The following is a 12,201-nucleotide window of genomic DNA, read 5'->3' as shown; positions in this document are numbered from 1 at the left end:
GGCCGTGGCCAGTGTGATGATTAAAGCTCCCGGGAGGAAGGACCGGGGCGCGGATAGCGAACGCCAACCCGCTTTGGTAGTGGCTCTGAGCCGGAACTCGATAGTGGCCCTGGTGTAGATGCGAGTGCGGGTACTGGTGCCCGTGAAAGCCCGCCATAACCGACTGCCTGCTCATCTCGTCCAAGAAGGCCAGTGTGTGTGTGTGTGTGTGTATGTGTGTGTGCGGGTGAGTGAATGTATGCGTATGCGTGTGCGCGGGGGCAGTTGCGACGTTCTCGATGTGCACTCAATTGCCTCCCTTGGTGGCCTTTGTGGGCGTGACTGGCGGCAATGGCTAGCAATTGGATGAAAAGATTCCACAACAGATTCGGCAACGCGCAATCGATCTCAGCAACAATTCGTCGACGAGCAGCTGGGGAGGGCAGCAGTGTCTTTAGTAGGCGCAGAGACCCGCCGTCGTGGGCTGGAAGCTGTGTCGTTGCTGTGATACCCACAGGCGTCCAGGGGCACAGCGCCAATATATGGCAGAGACAAGGAGGAGATGTTGGACGTGCCAGTGGATTTCCAGATGCCAGGTACCAAGGCAAGTTGCAACACTTTCGTCCAGGCGCGTTGGAACGGCCGGTCTCTGTAGCACCGGGCACCTGGGAGGGAGAGAGGGCGGAACGTGACGGCGTACAAGAGGGAGGCACTCGACACAATCAGCGCCAGGAAGAGGCATTCAGCAAAAGCAACTACTATCGAGGCCAAAGACGAGGGCGCATCACTCGAGGCAAATGGCCCAGTCGATGCGCAACCACGGCTGGGGTGGAGCGTATCGATTCTGGAGCCGACTAGGCTTGAAGAGCTCACATGAGGAAATTGAAGTGCACTCTGACTCTGTTTCCCTTGTGGACATAGATTACATCAAACATGGAGTCGCCGAGCATAGAACCGCGGGACACTGACTATCACGAGACGGCTACCATGACAGAATGGGGGAACCCCCCTCCCCCTGGAGGCTCCGGCAGGCGTAGCACTCGAGCAGCCCCGCCAACCGGAATAATGACGGAGTCTTTAGGCTTTGTGGTGCATGCATGCAATCGACGAGGAACGCCGTGTGACGCGGTGGAATGCACTCGCAGCATGCCTTGGACTAGGTTAGTAGATGGCGTCGAAAGAAAAAGAGCGTCGCCTCTCGCGTCTGAACAGGCTTGTCACAGAGGCAGGCTGCATTGCATGATTCGCTCAGCGTGGGCGTGGCGCTGATGCAACAGAAAAAAACAACTTCAACGCACCCGAGATGAGCTCGCAGCTCCAAGGAACTTGAACACACCAAGCACGAGTCAGGACTGGCCCGCTGCGCGAAGGGGGCCGTCATTAGCTGAGCGGCTTCGCTTGCGACAACCTTCATCGTCCGTGCCCGCTTCCCCGGAGTCTAGTAGTATCGGTGTCGGTAGCATATTGTAGATGCAGCTCTAACACGAACACCCACCTTCGCATTCGCAAAACACTGAGACCGGCATCGATGACCTTGCAGGTGCAGCCAACCCAAAAGCCTTCAGTCGCTGCGTCACCATCCACCACTCATGGCCAGCATCATGTCAAGGCGCACGGGGGCCTGCAGGCTTCCGCGATGACCGCGCAATCGGGACCTTGGCGGGTTGCAGCAAGAAAACGAGGCCATGTTACATAGATACGACTTAGACCGCTACTGCCCTGTGGCTAATTGCACTCTGTTGCGTGACCGAACATGTCCACCGCCCCATCTACTATGTTGAGACGCCTACTGTCCATGTGCAAGGCAACTCTTGCCCGGTGCTACCCGACTGTCCAACCCTCGCCAGTCGTTTCGAGCAACCTGACCGCATGTCTCAATTCTTCAGGTAAAAGACGCCTCGGTGACGGTAATGTGCAACTTCCAGTGTCCCCGTGGCCTGCCCGGCAACCCAGTTACAGGTCGTCTTGTGGACCGCGCGTAGATGCTGCAAGTCATCCTTTCCCTACCAGTCCCGACATCCGCCCCGCGCCCTTAACTTTTCCTCGTCCAGACTTGCCGCCCATGGAGCCTTGGCTCCAAACCATGCCTGGGCCCCCTGTATTACCACCATGCGAGCCACTCTCGTCTGATTTGAACCCATCCCCCTCGTTCAACACCGTCTGCCAGAGACATCCAATCGCACTACTCCATTCCTTCATCGCCTGCACCCGATCCATGTCTGTACTACTCTCTATCTCCACCGTTCCATTCTGCTGGTTGATCTTGCCGCGTAGCCGCTTGTCGACGATCAGAAACCCTACGATCTCTTGGACCTCGGAAAGGGAGATCTTAAGCTGTTTCGAGATGAATGCCAGTGTGAACCGGGTGTAGGGTGCAACCAGCTTAACGACCGCCTTGGTGCGCACGTTCCGCGTGACTTCGTCAATGTTCTCGGCAATAAACGGGTCTTCCAGCAGATCCTTGTTGTTCTGCAGAATCTTCTCGTACCCGTGAATGTCTTCGAGCTGGTAGGCGTTGACAAGATCCGTCATGGTAGAGATACGCGGGTCACTCTGGTAGGGTTTGGTCTCTTGCGAGTCAAACGGATTGATATCCGACCCTGACAACATCGTTGCAAGCACCAGATACTTCAGAACCTGGATCCTCTGGAGCGATCCAGCCTCATCGTAGTTCTTGAAACTCTCGAAAAAGTCGCTTTGCGCCCCCTTCCAGTTCTCTGGGACGCGTTAATACTGACTGGGACCTTCACACAGCTGGGTGCTTGCCTTCGCTCATATGCATCTTGCCACCGCATTCCCGGATAATTCCCATAATCTTGGGATGTGGAACCGCCGATTTGACCTTGAGCGCTCGCTGATATAGTGCCTGTCATAGCGTTAGAGATAATGCAGGCAATGTTGAATTCGGACAATCTACTTTTAACCGCTTGTTATTCCTGGTCTCGGCATACATGAGAATCTCCAGCGAGTACACCTCCAATGAATATGTGCCCTTGCTCGGGTCGTCGCTCCCATCCTCGAGTTGACAGGCTTTGTGCAACTCCCGGAGCTTGTCCGTAAGCTGTCGATAGTCCTTCCTGTCCAACCACAGCCGGGCGAGCTTGATGTTGGTCTTCAGCCAAAGCCGCTCGTTATTGGTGCTCTGGAAGATATCAAGGGTAAGAGCATAGAATTTCTCCATGCAGCGGTAGGCATTAACATCTTCTGCAGCCTTTTCTATAAAGTCGAGCATGTTGTTAATCGACTTCTCCGAGTAGTTGCGCGTCACAGCCGACTTGACGTAAGTCAGAAGCTCCTTATAATGCTCTACAGCCTGTTGATCTGTTAGTCAAAGCCCAATCGCATAGGTTGCCATGTCTACCTTGTCGTAGCGCGCGAGCTTAAACTCCAGCTTGATTGCCTGCTTTAGGCCCTTGAAGCCCCTACACATCCGTCAGTCCATTTCCATGACGCCAGATGCTCGTGTTTCGTACCAGTCCGACTTCTCTTCTTCCAGCGCAGGCATACCCAAGAACTCGTCTATGGCTGCCTCGGGATCATCGGCCTTGAGCTGCTTCGCGTTATAATACTTGTTCTCGATGTCGACATCGCCGCTCTGCTCTTCATCGTCGTCTTCATACTCGAAGTCATACCTAGGAATGGTTAGAAATCATATATACTATCTCTATACCACCTTGACTTACTCCTCATCGCCGGAGTCTTGCATAAAGTCGTCATCGTCAGACATGGCTGTGGCGCGGTCGGTGAGTTTGATATGCGTGTCGTTGTATCAATTGTTTGATGATAAATACAAGTGAGATTGCGACTTTATCACGGGTGGAAAAGGTGTTTGCGTGTGTGTGATTGTTCAGCGCTGCCTGCGTGGTTGTTTGGGTACATGAACGGCGGTGGTGCCCGCCGGCGCCCCGCGAAGTGGGGCCCGAGCTTCCTGCATAGGTATACCCACTACTTTCACTCTTACCTTTGCGACGATTGTGAGCCTGTTCAGCAAACAGTAGGTAGTGTGACAATAACTAAGCCTTGCTGCCAGCTTCACTACATGTCATCTTGAGCTCTGCAAGCTTTGCGCTATTTCTTTCTTGGTAGGTACCCATCTGCATGTGTTTTGCGATCCAACTAGTACGATCTCCGTCCGGGTCATGGGGGTATGAAGCTGTAATAACTCCACTCACGATACTTAGTGGTGAGATAAGTGGGTACATGCGCATGTGAAGGGGGTCATATCGTCTCTGCCTTGTCCAGCACCCGGGTGACATACTAGTGTACAAAGGTCACTACTGTAAGCGCCAGACACGCCTATAAGGTGCTTACCCACACGGTCAAGTACGGTATGTACAGTATTCTATGTCACCCAGGTGCCAGCTTATCCAAGTATCCGGAAGACGTTCAAGGTGTTTTTGTAGCAAGGCGTAAGTATTTCGGTTTCGGTTAATGTATCAGCGAGCCATCATGGGAAACACGAGATACGAGCGTCCTCGTACTGGATTGGGTGGGCCTAGATCGAACTGGAAGACATCGGTCGGGCATCTACCAAAATCGACCTTCTTCTTTCGGTCCGGCTTCTCAGCACGTGGAGAACCACATCCATGATTCCATGATGCCCCCAGTCGTTCCTTGGTTGTCGGTGTCGGCTAGCAGATCCCTCAACTTGGGAGGCCCATCACATAAGCTTTTCCGATCAGTTCCCAGCTTTACTGCCGGCATCTCCCTTTCTTTTTCCATCGCTCTTCGTCAGCCCTTCAATCGCCATCACCAACAATCTCCATCGTTGGTAAGTAGACCATTGGGCGCCTCGGTGTGCAAACATATAGTGCCAGGGCGTCCTTGCCACTTGAAAGCATTGGCGTCGAGGCTGTGATGTGATGTGCTAACCGCATTAGGGTTACTCCTTCCCGTGAACATCTCCACTGCATCTTCACACTCCCCGGGGCCATACCTTGCTACCAGCAGCAGCATCTCCACACGGCTTCACCATCCTTAGGATCCTCGCGTGCGACTCCCTCTGTCCTTCCTACCCCGATCGCGACTGCAACCGCGACTGCCACGACCGTCCTCAACGCGCGCGCGTTCTCTCGTCCCTGAGCAAACGGAACGGACCCATCCTAAACATTCACCATGCCCATGTGCGGTGGAACAAAGTCTGTGCAGCGCAAGCTAGTACTACTGTACGTCTGCTTCATGCGGGGAAGCCTCTTTGTTTGGGCGACCCGCCGACAATGCGACGGCACTTGGCTAACGAACTTTGGACAGCGGCGACGGCGCATGCGGCAAGACTTCACTATTGAACGTTTTTACGAGAGGGTATGCCATAGTCTACTTACCCCTTTCACAAGCGCAGCGCTGACTTTCGTATAGATACTTCCCAACAGTATAGTAAGTGACGGGCGCATTTGATGAGGGCGCGACGCTGACCAAACCTTTTCAGTGAGCCCACAGTGTTCGGTAAGACTTCACCCGCGCGCTACCTCTAGAGCCTGCTAACGACTATCACAGAAAACTACGTCCACGGTTTGTGCGCCTATACGCGAAACCGACATGACTAGACTGATCTCGCTCAACAGACATCTACATTGACAACACACACGTCGAGCTTAGCTTATGGGATACTGCGGGTCAAGAGGAATTCGACAGGCTACGGTCACTCAGCTACGATGACACGCATGCGATCATGCTCTGCTTCTCGGTATACTCAGTCCCAATACAATCTCCAGAACGCGACTTACACCCCACAGGTCGACTCTCCCGACTCACTCGAGAACGTAGAAACCAAATGGGTTGGTGAAATAGCAGAAAACTGCCCAGGCGTAAAGCTCGTCCTTGTAGCGCTCAAGTGTGACCTGCGGAAAAAAGAAGACGATGATGCCGACGGCCAGCAGCCAGAAAAGCCATGCATTGACTACAACGAAGGTCTGCGCGTAGCAGAAAAGATCAAGGCGCTGCGATATCTCGGTAAGGTTGCGTGATAAACAACCTTGATGCAATAGTTAACACATGTCCAGAGTGCTCCGCGATGAAGAACCGGGGTGTCAACGAAGCTTTCACCGAAGCTGCCCGTGTTGCTCTGCAAGTCAAGACCAGCAAGGACCAGAGCGGCGGTTGCACGATCCTCTAAGTTGTCCTCACTATTTCTTGCGAACATACTTGCACGCTTCGACATTGTGCGTAAACCCGCGCCTACATTATCAGCTCGCCATATTGAAGCGCGCAGGAGAGTAAAGTCCCTTCGCTGGTGTGTGTGTGGCTTCGCATCGTTCATTCTTCTTTATATCATTCCATTGTTGCCAACTTTACAGGGAAGGTGATCTGCATGATCTTCAGCCAATCTCAGTTGGATAGGATGAAATCAAATTCTGGGATGCAGAATTGACTCAATTATGTCACATATTTCAGTCTGGTTGTGTAGTCTCAGCTTGCGTAGACCTTTCTTTTAGCCTTTCTTATATTGTTTCCGCTCTTATACTTTTATTGTACATGTTGGCGCTAGTCAGGCTTCGGCACTGACTTGCTTTCACTTCTTTTCTTGATTAAGTTTGGTTCTTGTTGGGGGTAGGGGCGGGTACTGACTTGCGTGCCTCCTCAAGTGCTTTTTGGAAACGATGATGGTTGAATACTTTTCAGTGAGGACCCGGTCTTTTTATGTAGAAAAATCATATTCATCATTTTCGTCACGTTTGCTTTTGAACTGAACATAGTGATACTTCAACTCTTTTGCTACAATTGTATATGATCGCTCGATGTTAGGCTTGCTCGGTCGGTTATTTAACTAATCATGTCTACCTTTGACACAAAAAATGTATATAACCAGATCTTATCTTGGTGTATACCATGTCCTCACTTGTTCCCAACAACCCTATCCTCCTCCATTGGCTGTACCTCCTTCACTTTCTTCACAACCCTAGCCGGCTGTCCCATGACGACACAGAAATCCGGCACATTCTTGGTCACAACACTCATGGCACCCACAGTAACCCCCCTCCCTATCGTCACACCAGGTAGGATCACTACGTTTCCGCCAACCCAGCAATCATCGCCAATCACAACCGGATGTCCATATTCAATATTGTCGCGCCGCGACTGCACCTCTGCCTCGTGAGTAGCAGCAAAGATGGATACGTTGGGACCAAACATGCAGCGGTTCCCTATGGTAACGAGGCTGCAGTCTAGTATGGTCAAGTTGAAGTTACTGTAAAAGCGAGAACCGAGTGAGATGTTACAGCCGTAGTCAATGTTGAAGGGTGGTTCGATGAAAATCTCATCATCGGCTATGTGACCGATGATTTGCTTGAGGAGGCCGAGACGCTCGGCTGCGAGCGTGTCAAAGCCTTTGTCTGGGTCGGTGGTGGGGTCGGGGAACCAAGTGTTGTATTTATGGGCGAAGGCGCGGGCTTGGTAGCGGGCTTTGTTTAGTTCTGGACTGAAGGCGTTGTAGCTGGGTGGTTGTTAGTTGTTTGAAGTATGAGGGTGGAGAGAGTGGTTCGAAGTGTCTACATGCACCCAGGTGACACAAAATACTTGACATACTGGTGTACAAAGGACATTGTAGGAGCCAGAGAAGTCTACTAGGTGCTCACCTAAACTGTCAAGTGTTTCCTGTCACCTAGGTGCGTGTTTGATACAGTCATGGGGTACGTGCAGGATGAAGAACATTGAGATGATCAGAGTCAAAGTTTAATGATTGCAGGCAAAGTGGAATCTAGAGTACTCACAGCATTCCTGAGATCATCTTCTCGTACTCTTCGCACCAGGGCACATGGTTTAGCTTCTTTGCCTTCTCTATCTCTTGCATGTTCTTCTCCTGGGCTGCCATCTTGAACTTTTATCTTAGTATGGAAGAGTAGATTGGATTGTTGCTTGTTCTTGTGGTGATTAACTCGAGGTGTAGTACTTATAACCTTCTTGTCGTGTACTCTACCCGGAAAGGACCCATGGACGCTAGTTAAGTGGGGTAAACGGTCAGCAAGGAAGTAGCTCCAGATGCAATGGGCAATACCTCGCACTTTAGCGCCTTGTCATACCCAACCTGAAGCTTTTTGGGACCGCCTCTACTGCAAAATGCACGTTTTGATGGACCCATGATTGTTCTAGGTAAGGACGTGCTGCATATCACGGCACGACTTCTGACTCAGAAGTGTGCCGATCCCCAACAGTAACGTGTCTGTGCGCGTGATGCCCATAATCGCGTGCCGCACACCCCACCAATATCGCGACGACGGCAAAGTTGAGGCTGTGCAGCCACGTACAATAACTATTATCGCGAGATTTTCCGGTGTATTGATCTATAGACGTAGCTCTACAACTTTGTCTATCTATATTTTGCCGGAGTATTGACGGCCCGGCCGCGTCGGGTGGTTGTTGGTGGGGGAGCCGGTGCAGCCACCTCAGCCAGAGTGCCACCGCCAGCACCACCCACGCGTCGTTTTTTTGGCTGTTGCTTTGCAGCGGGCTTTGAAGCCTTACGCTTGCCCGATTGGGGTTGTTGTATAGCCTTTGCAGCGTCGCGATCGCGTCGTTTGGCGTCAAGTTCGGCAGCCTTTACAGCCTTGGCTTCATCCCGCACCTTCTTTGCCTCCTCACGCGCCGCCCGCGCTGCCTCTTTGATCTTAAGTTGATAGATCCTGTTGTTCTCCTTTGCCTCTTTCAACTCTATCTTATCAAGTAGCTCTTTCTCCTTCTCCTTCTCCTTCACTAGCTGCCTGAAGCGGGCCTCTCGAAGCTTGCACGGCGACCACCAAACTGCCCCTGAATGGAACGCTTTTCGCTGCTGTAGATCTAGGGGAGGTTCGTGCCGATTGCGGGGCTTCTGGTGAACGTGTAGCGCCGCGCGCAGTGCGTCCTTCTCGTACTCGGCGATCTCTTTGGCAGCCTGGAGGCGGAGGAGTATTTCTGAGAGGTTGTTGGCCGCAATAGAGCTCGGATCGTAGGCCTGATTAATGAGGTTCGTGATAGTAGCTCTACTCACGTTCACTAGTGGCGGCGGTGCTGTTAGTGTTGACTTTCGGAACTTTTTAAGTACTACTTCGGGATCTATAGGAGCTATCCCAGTGGCTTTAAATGCCTTCAACGCGTGCTTCTTAATGAAAGAGGAGTCCCAGGCAGGCTTGAAAAGACGGTAGAAGTCATCCTTCCTCACAGCTAAGAGACCGTGGCTCGCCTGGAGGTAGTGCTGCAAGCTGAGTGAGTACGCGGCTGCCAGAGGTTTGAACATTACCACATCGAGTGGCTGCAGCGTATGGGTACTATGGGGGGTAGTATGAGTAACATAATATTGTGGGCGATCGCATAGTCAATAAACTCCATAGTAACGTGACTCCCATGGCCGTCAAGGATGAGTAAGCGTGTGTGATTGCCGGCCTTCTCCTTCGTATGGCGATCAAACACCTGTTCGAGCCATGCCAGGCCTACCTGATCATTGGTCCACCCTGAGGGACTTGAGGTAACGTAGACTGGATCGTCAATTGCGATATCATCAACCCATCTGGCGTACATGTTGCCCGAAGTAGCTTCGTATATAATCGCGGGCGGTAACGTACTCCCATCAGCACATATAGCAGCGATAACAGTGATCCAATCTCTGTTGCCGTCCTGTATCACTTTCTTAAAGCCCCCAGTCTCATATTTCTGCTTACTAAACACTCTCTTACTCCTCCCCGTCACTCCAATAAGGAATCCCTTCTCATCCATATTATATACATCCTGCGCCCGAATATGGTGCTGAGCCATTTTAGTAGATAGTAGATCAAAGTACGACTCGTACTTGTATACAGAATCAGCCCGGTGGCGATTGCGGTCCAAACCAGTTGACCAACGTGATATAATCGCGTCGGGATGACGGTGAAAGAAGCGCGTCACCCAGCTTTGGGAGGTAGCCCTTCCGGCTATAGCACTAGCAAAGTTCTGGATCATAGTCCTCGTCGGTGGTAAGCCAGCCTCAGTAAGCTCGTCAATGTGCTCTAGAAGCTGTAGCTCCTGGTGTGGGTGAAGGAGTTGCTGATTACGTGATTTGGCTTCATTTGAGCCCCGGATCTGTTGATGGCGTCGCGACAACGTAGAGCGATCAACACCAAAGCGGCGCGCAACCTCAGAGTATGTAAATTTATCTCCGGGATCACGCGATTCAATAGCTTCAATCGCAGCGTTGATACAACTCATGGTTGTGGAGTTATGGGTGGTTGAAGTGGTAAGGGTGGATTGGTGTTGATGTTGCGGGGTGTGCGGCACGCGATTATGGGCATCACGCGCACAGACACGTTAGTTGGAGAGCCGTTCTGTTGTATATGCCCGGAGCCATCACCTACCACCCGACCAGTTTAACGAAAATTACATTGTGGCTCTTTAACTACCTATTGTGTTGATGGGAGAGTTATACAGGTGTCGATTACCCGAAAACTGATGTAATTATGTGTAAATCCTTTCGAAGAGACTTTTGAGAGAAAACCCTTAGAACCCTAAGACGCATCACAATATGTACCCACCTGGGTGGCATAAAGTACTTGACAGACTAGTGTGCAAAGTTTACTGTAGCCGCCAGACACAACTATTACATAAGCGTTCACCTACACTGTTAAGTAGTTTATGACTCAGGTGTAACTATTATCTGGGCCACGTGCATGTGTTGCCGCATTCGAGTGTGCATCGTCATCGACGGTGAGGCACCACTTAATAAGGCATCAACTTATGATTAGCTAGCCTGCCATTAGCTATAGCCCGCGATTTCCTTCACGGTAGCATTCACTGGCCAAAGGTACTTTAACAATTCTCTCGGGGCATCTAGTCCTCGGCATGTCCAATGACGAATTGTCGCATCGCCCGGTGGTGCACATGCGCACATTGTTCGTGGCCGTAAATTATAACTCTTAAAAGATACTATCTGGTCTCCAATTCAGCAATGGCAAGTACATAAATCGTAAAGAAATGCCCTTGCAGCCATGAGAGCGACCTGTCGGCTTGATGAGTGCCAAGACGCTAGCACCGCTAAGCGGGCGACCCATGTTCCACGCACTCACAGAATTCTAATCTCTTCAAGACTCTTGCGGCCCCGACACTCGCGCCCCCGCCATCAACTTCGAGCCTTCCGACACCACAACCAATTCAAGACTCTCATAAACCGTCAAAATGGTGAGTTTTAGCCCCCGGGAGCATTTACGAGGGTGCAGCGGGAGCTTGTGGCAAGCACACGAGACTCTCGGACTTTGCCACAGACGTCGAATTCGCAACGTCGCACGCCTTCGCCCTGCGCAAACCGTATCTCAATGAGAAATTATGGCTAACAGTACCCAAGGTTCTCGCAGTTGACCTTCTCAACCCCACCCCGGCCGCGTACGCATACATCTCCGCCGCTTCGACTTGGACCTGAGACTAACAAGCGTCCAGTGAGGCCCGCAAGCACAAGCTCAAGACCCTCGTGCCCGCCCCCCGCTCCTTCTTCATGGACGTCAAGTGCCCTGGGTGCTTCACCATCACCACCGTCTTCTCGCACGCAAACACAGTCGTCGTCTGCCAGGGCTGCTCGCAGGTCCTGTAAGTCTTGGAGAAATCACACTCTTTTTCGGGCGTGGGCTAATACATACATAGGTGCCAGCCCACTGGTGGCAAGGCGCGGTTGACCGAGGGTTGCTCTTTCCGAAGGAAGTAGACGGTTCGCTATCGCAATGATAGTGGGGAATGATGGATTACGATGATGACTATCATGGCATAGGGGCGTAGATCTCATTGGCGCCAATCGACTCGACCGCAGGATAGAAGAGGGATCTTTCGACTCGAGTCAATGCAAAAAGTCAAAAACGGGAGTTCCGGATATCTCAGCGCTGATGGACAACCCTTTCCTCGAATCTATTTCCTTTTTGTTTGGCATGGTCTTTCAGCTTTCATGTACATGCATGTGGGAGGAGAGATGGCATTTCAGAGCCTTTGGATCAATCGTCCTAGGTGAGGACCGGTTTGCAATCGAGGACACCTACGCATGCTAGCGGTCCTTTGTAAATCAAAACGTCAAATCCTCACATTCTTTTAACATTGTCAGGCATGTGGTGACTTTAACTTGTCGCGATGGTTTCATGACCCGAACACCAGTGAACTAGTCAAGTGCTTATTTGTGTTGTCCACCTCGCAAATGGCGAGATCCCCATAATCTCCACCGTCCAGAAAGAAATAACTGGCGTCGCGACATCCATGCTTAACCTAGAACAGAAGGACCTCACGATTCCCTGCACAATTTCGCTCTCC

At 51.6% G+C, this 12,201-nt stretch overlaps 6 protein-coding genes across 6 annotated transcripts; 2 read left to right on the top strand and 4 right to left on the bottom strand.

Annotated features, from left to right (window-relative positions):
• Positions 1-1,971: 1,971 nt before the first annotated feature.
• On the bottom strand, positions 1,972-2,589 carry PtrM4_042850 (RPN6, 26S proteasome regulatory complex component; the record flags this gene model as incomplete). The annotated part of the gene is made up of 1 exon (XM_066104467.1): positions 1,972-2,589. The coding sequence occupies one exon, from the start codon at positions 2,587-2,589 to the stop codon at positions 1,972-1,974; it is 618 nt and encodes a 205-aa protein (XP_065959031.1).
• A 136-nt stretch (positions 2,590-2,725) lies between these two features.
• PtrM4_042840 (CLH domain containing protein) lies at positions 2,726-3,706 on the bottom strand (the record flags this gene model as incomplete). The annotated part of the gene is made up of 5 exons (XM_001937403.2): positions 2,726-2,845; positions 2,897-3,292; positions 3,341-3,401; positions 3,453-3,611; positions 3,663-3,706. The coding sequence occupies 5 exons, from the start codon at positions 3,704-3,706 to the stop codon at positions 2,726-2,728; spliced, it is 780 nt and encodes a 259-aa protein (XP_001937438.2).
• Positions 3,707-5,094: 1,388 nt separating this feature from the next.
• PtrM4_042830 (GTPase SAR1 and related small G protein) lies at positions 5,095-6,091 on the top strand (the record flags this gene model as incomplete). The annotated part of the gene is made up of 8 exons (XM_066104466.1): positions 5,095-5,144; positions 5,230-5,280; positions 5,335-5,352; positions 5,405-5,421; positions 5,473-5,487; positions 5,541-5,662; positions 5,712-5,928; positions 5,979-6,091. 8 exons carry the CDS (start codon positions 5,095-5,097, stop codon positions 6,089-6,091), a joined length of 603 nt encoding a protein of 200 aa, XP_065959030.1.
• Positions 6,092-6,810: 719 nt separating this feature from the next.
• On the bottom strand, positions 6,811-7,786 carry PtrM4_042820 (WbbJ, Acetyltransferase (isoleucine patch superfamily); the record flags this gene model as incomplete). Its single annotated transcript, XM_001937405.2, has 2 exons — positions 6,811-7,408; positions 7,686-7,786. The coding sequence occupies 2 exons, from the start codon at positions 7,784-7,786 to the stop codon at positions 6,811-6,813; spliced, it is 699 nt and encodes a 232-aa protein (XP_001937440.2).
• A 495-nt stretch (positions 7,787-8,281) lies between these two features.
• On the bottom strand, positions 8,282-10,128 carry PtrM4_042810 (Trichoplein multi-domain protein; the record flags this gene model as incomplete). The annotated part of the gene is made up of 2 exons (XM_066104465.1): positions 8,282-9,215; positions 9,272-10,128. The coding sequence occupies 2 exons, from the start codon at positions 10,126-10,128 to the stop codon at positions 8,282-8,284; spliced, it is 1,791 nt and encodes a 596-aa protein (XP_065959029.1).
• Positions 10,129-11,091: 963 nt separating this feature from the next.
• Positions 11,092-11,611, top strand: PtrM4_042800 (40S ribosomal protein eS27; the record flags this gene model as incomplete). The annotated part of the gene is made up of 4 exons (XM_001937406.2): positions 11,092-11,094; positions 11,258-11,295; positions 11,350-11,496; positions 11,551-11,611. 4 exons carry the CDS (start codon positions 11,092-11,094, stop codon positions 11,609-11,611), a joined length of 249 nt encoding a protein of 82 aa, XP_001937441.1.
• Positions 11,612-12,201: the final 590 nt, after the last annotated feature.

The sequence above is a fragment of the Pyrenophora tritici-repentis genome, chromosome 10 (assembly GCF_003171515.1).
Source record: "Pyrenophora tritici-repentis strain M4 chromosome 10, whole genome shotgun sequence".
Lineage (NCBI taxonomy): Eukaryota > Fungi > Ascomycota > Dothideomycetes > Pleosporales > Pleosporaceae > Pyrenophora > Pyrenophora tritici-repentis.
Note: the sequence above shows the minus strand (reverse complement) of the source record. Positions and strands in the feature narration are given on the sequence as shown.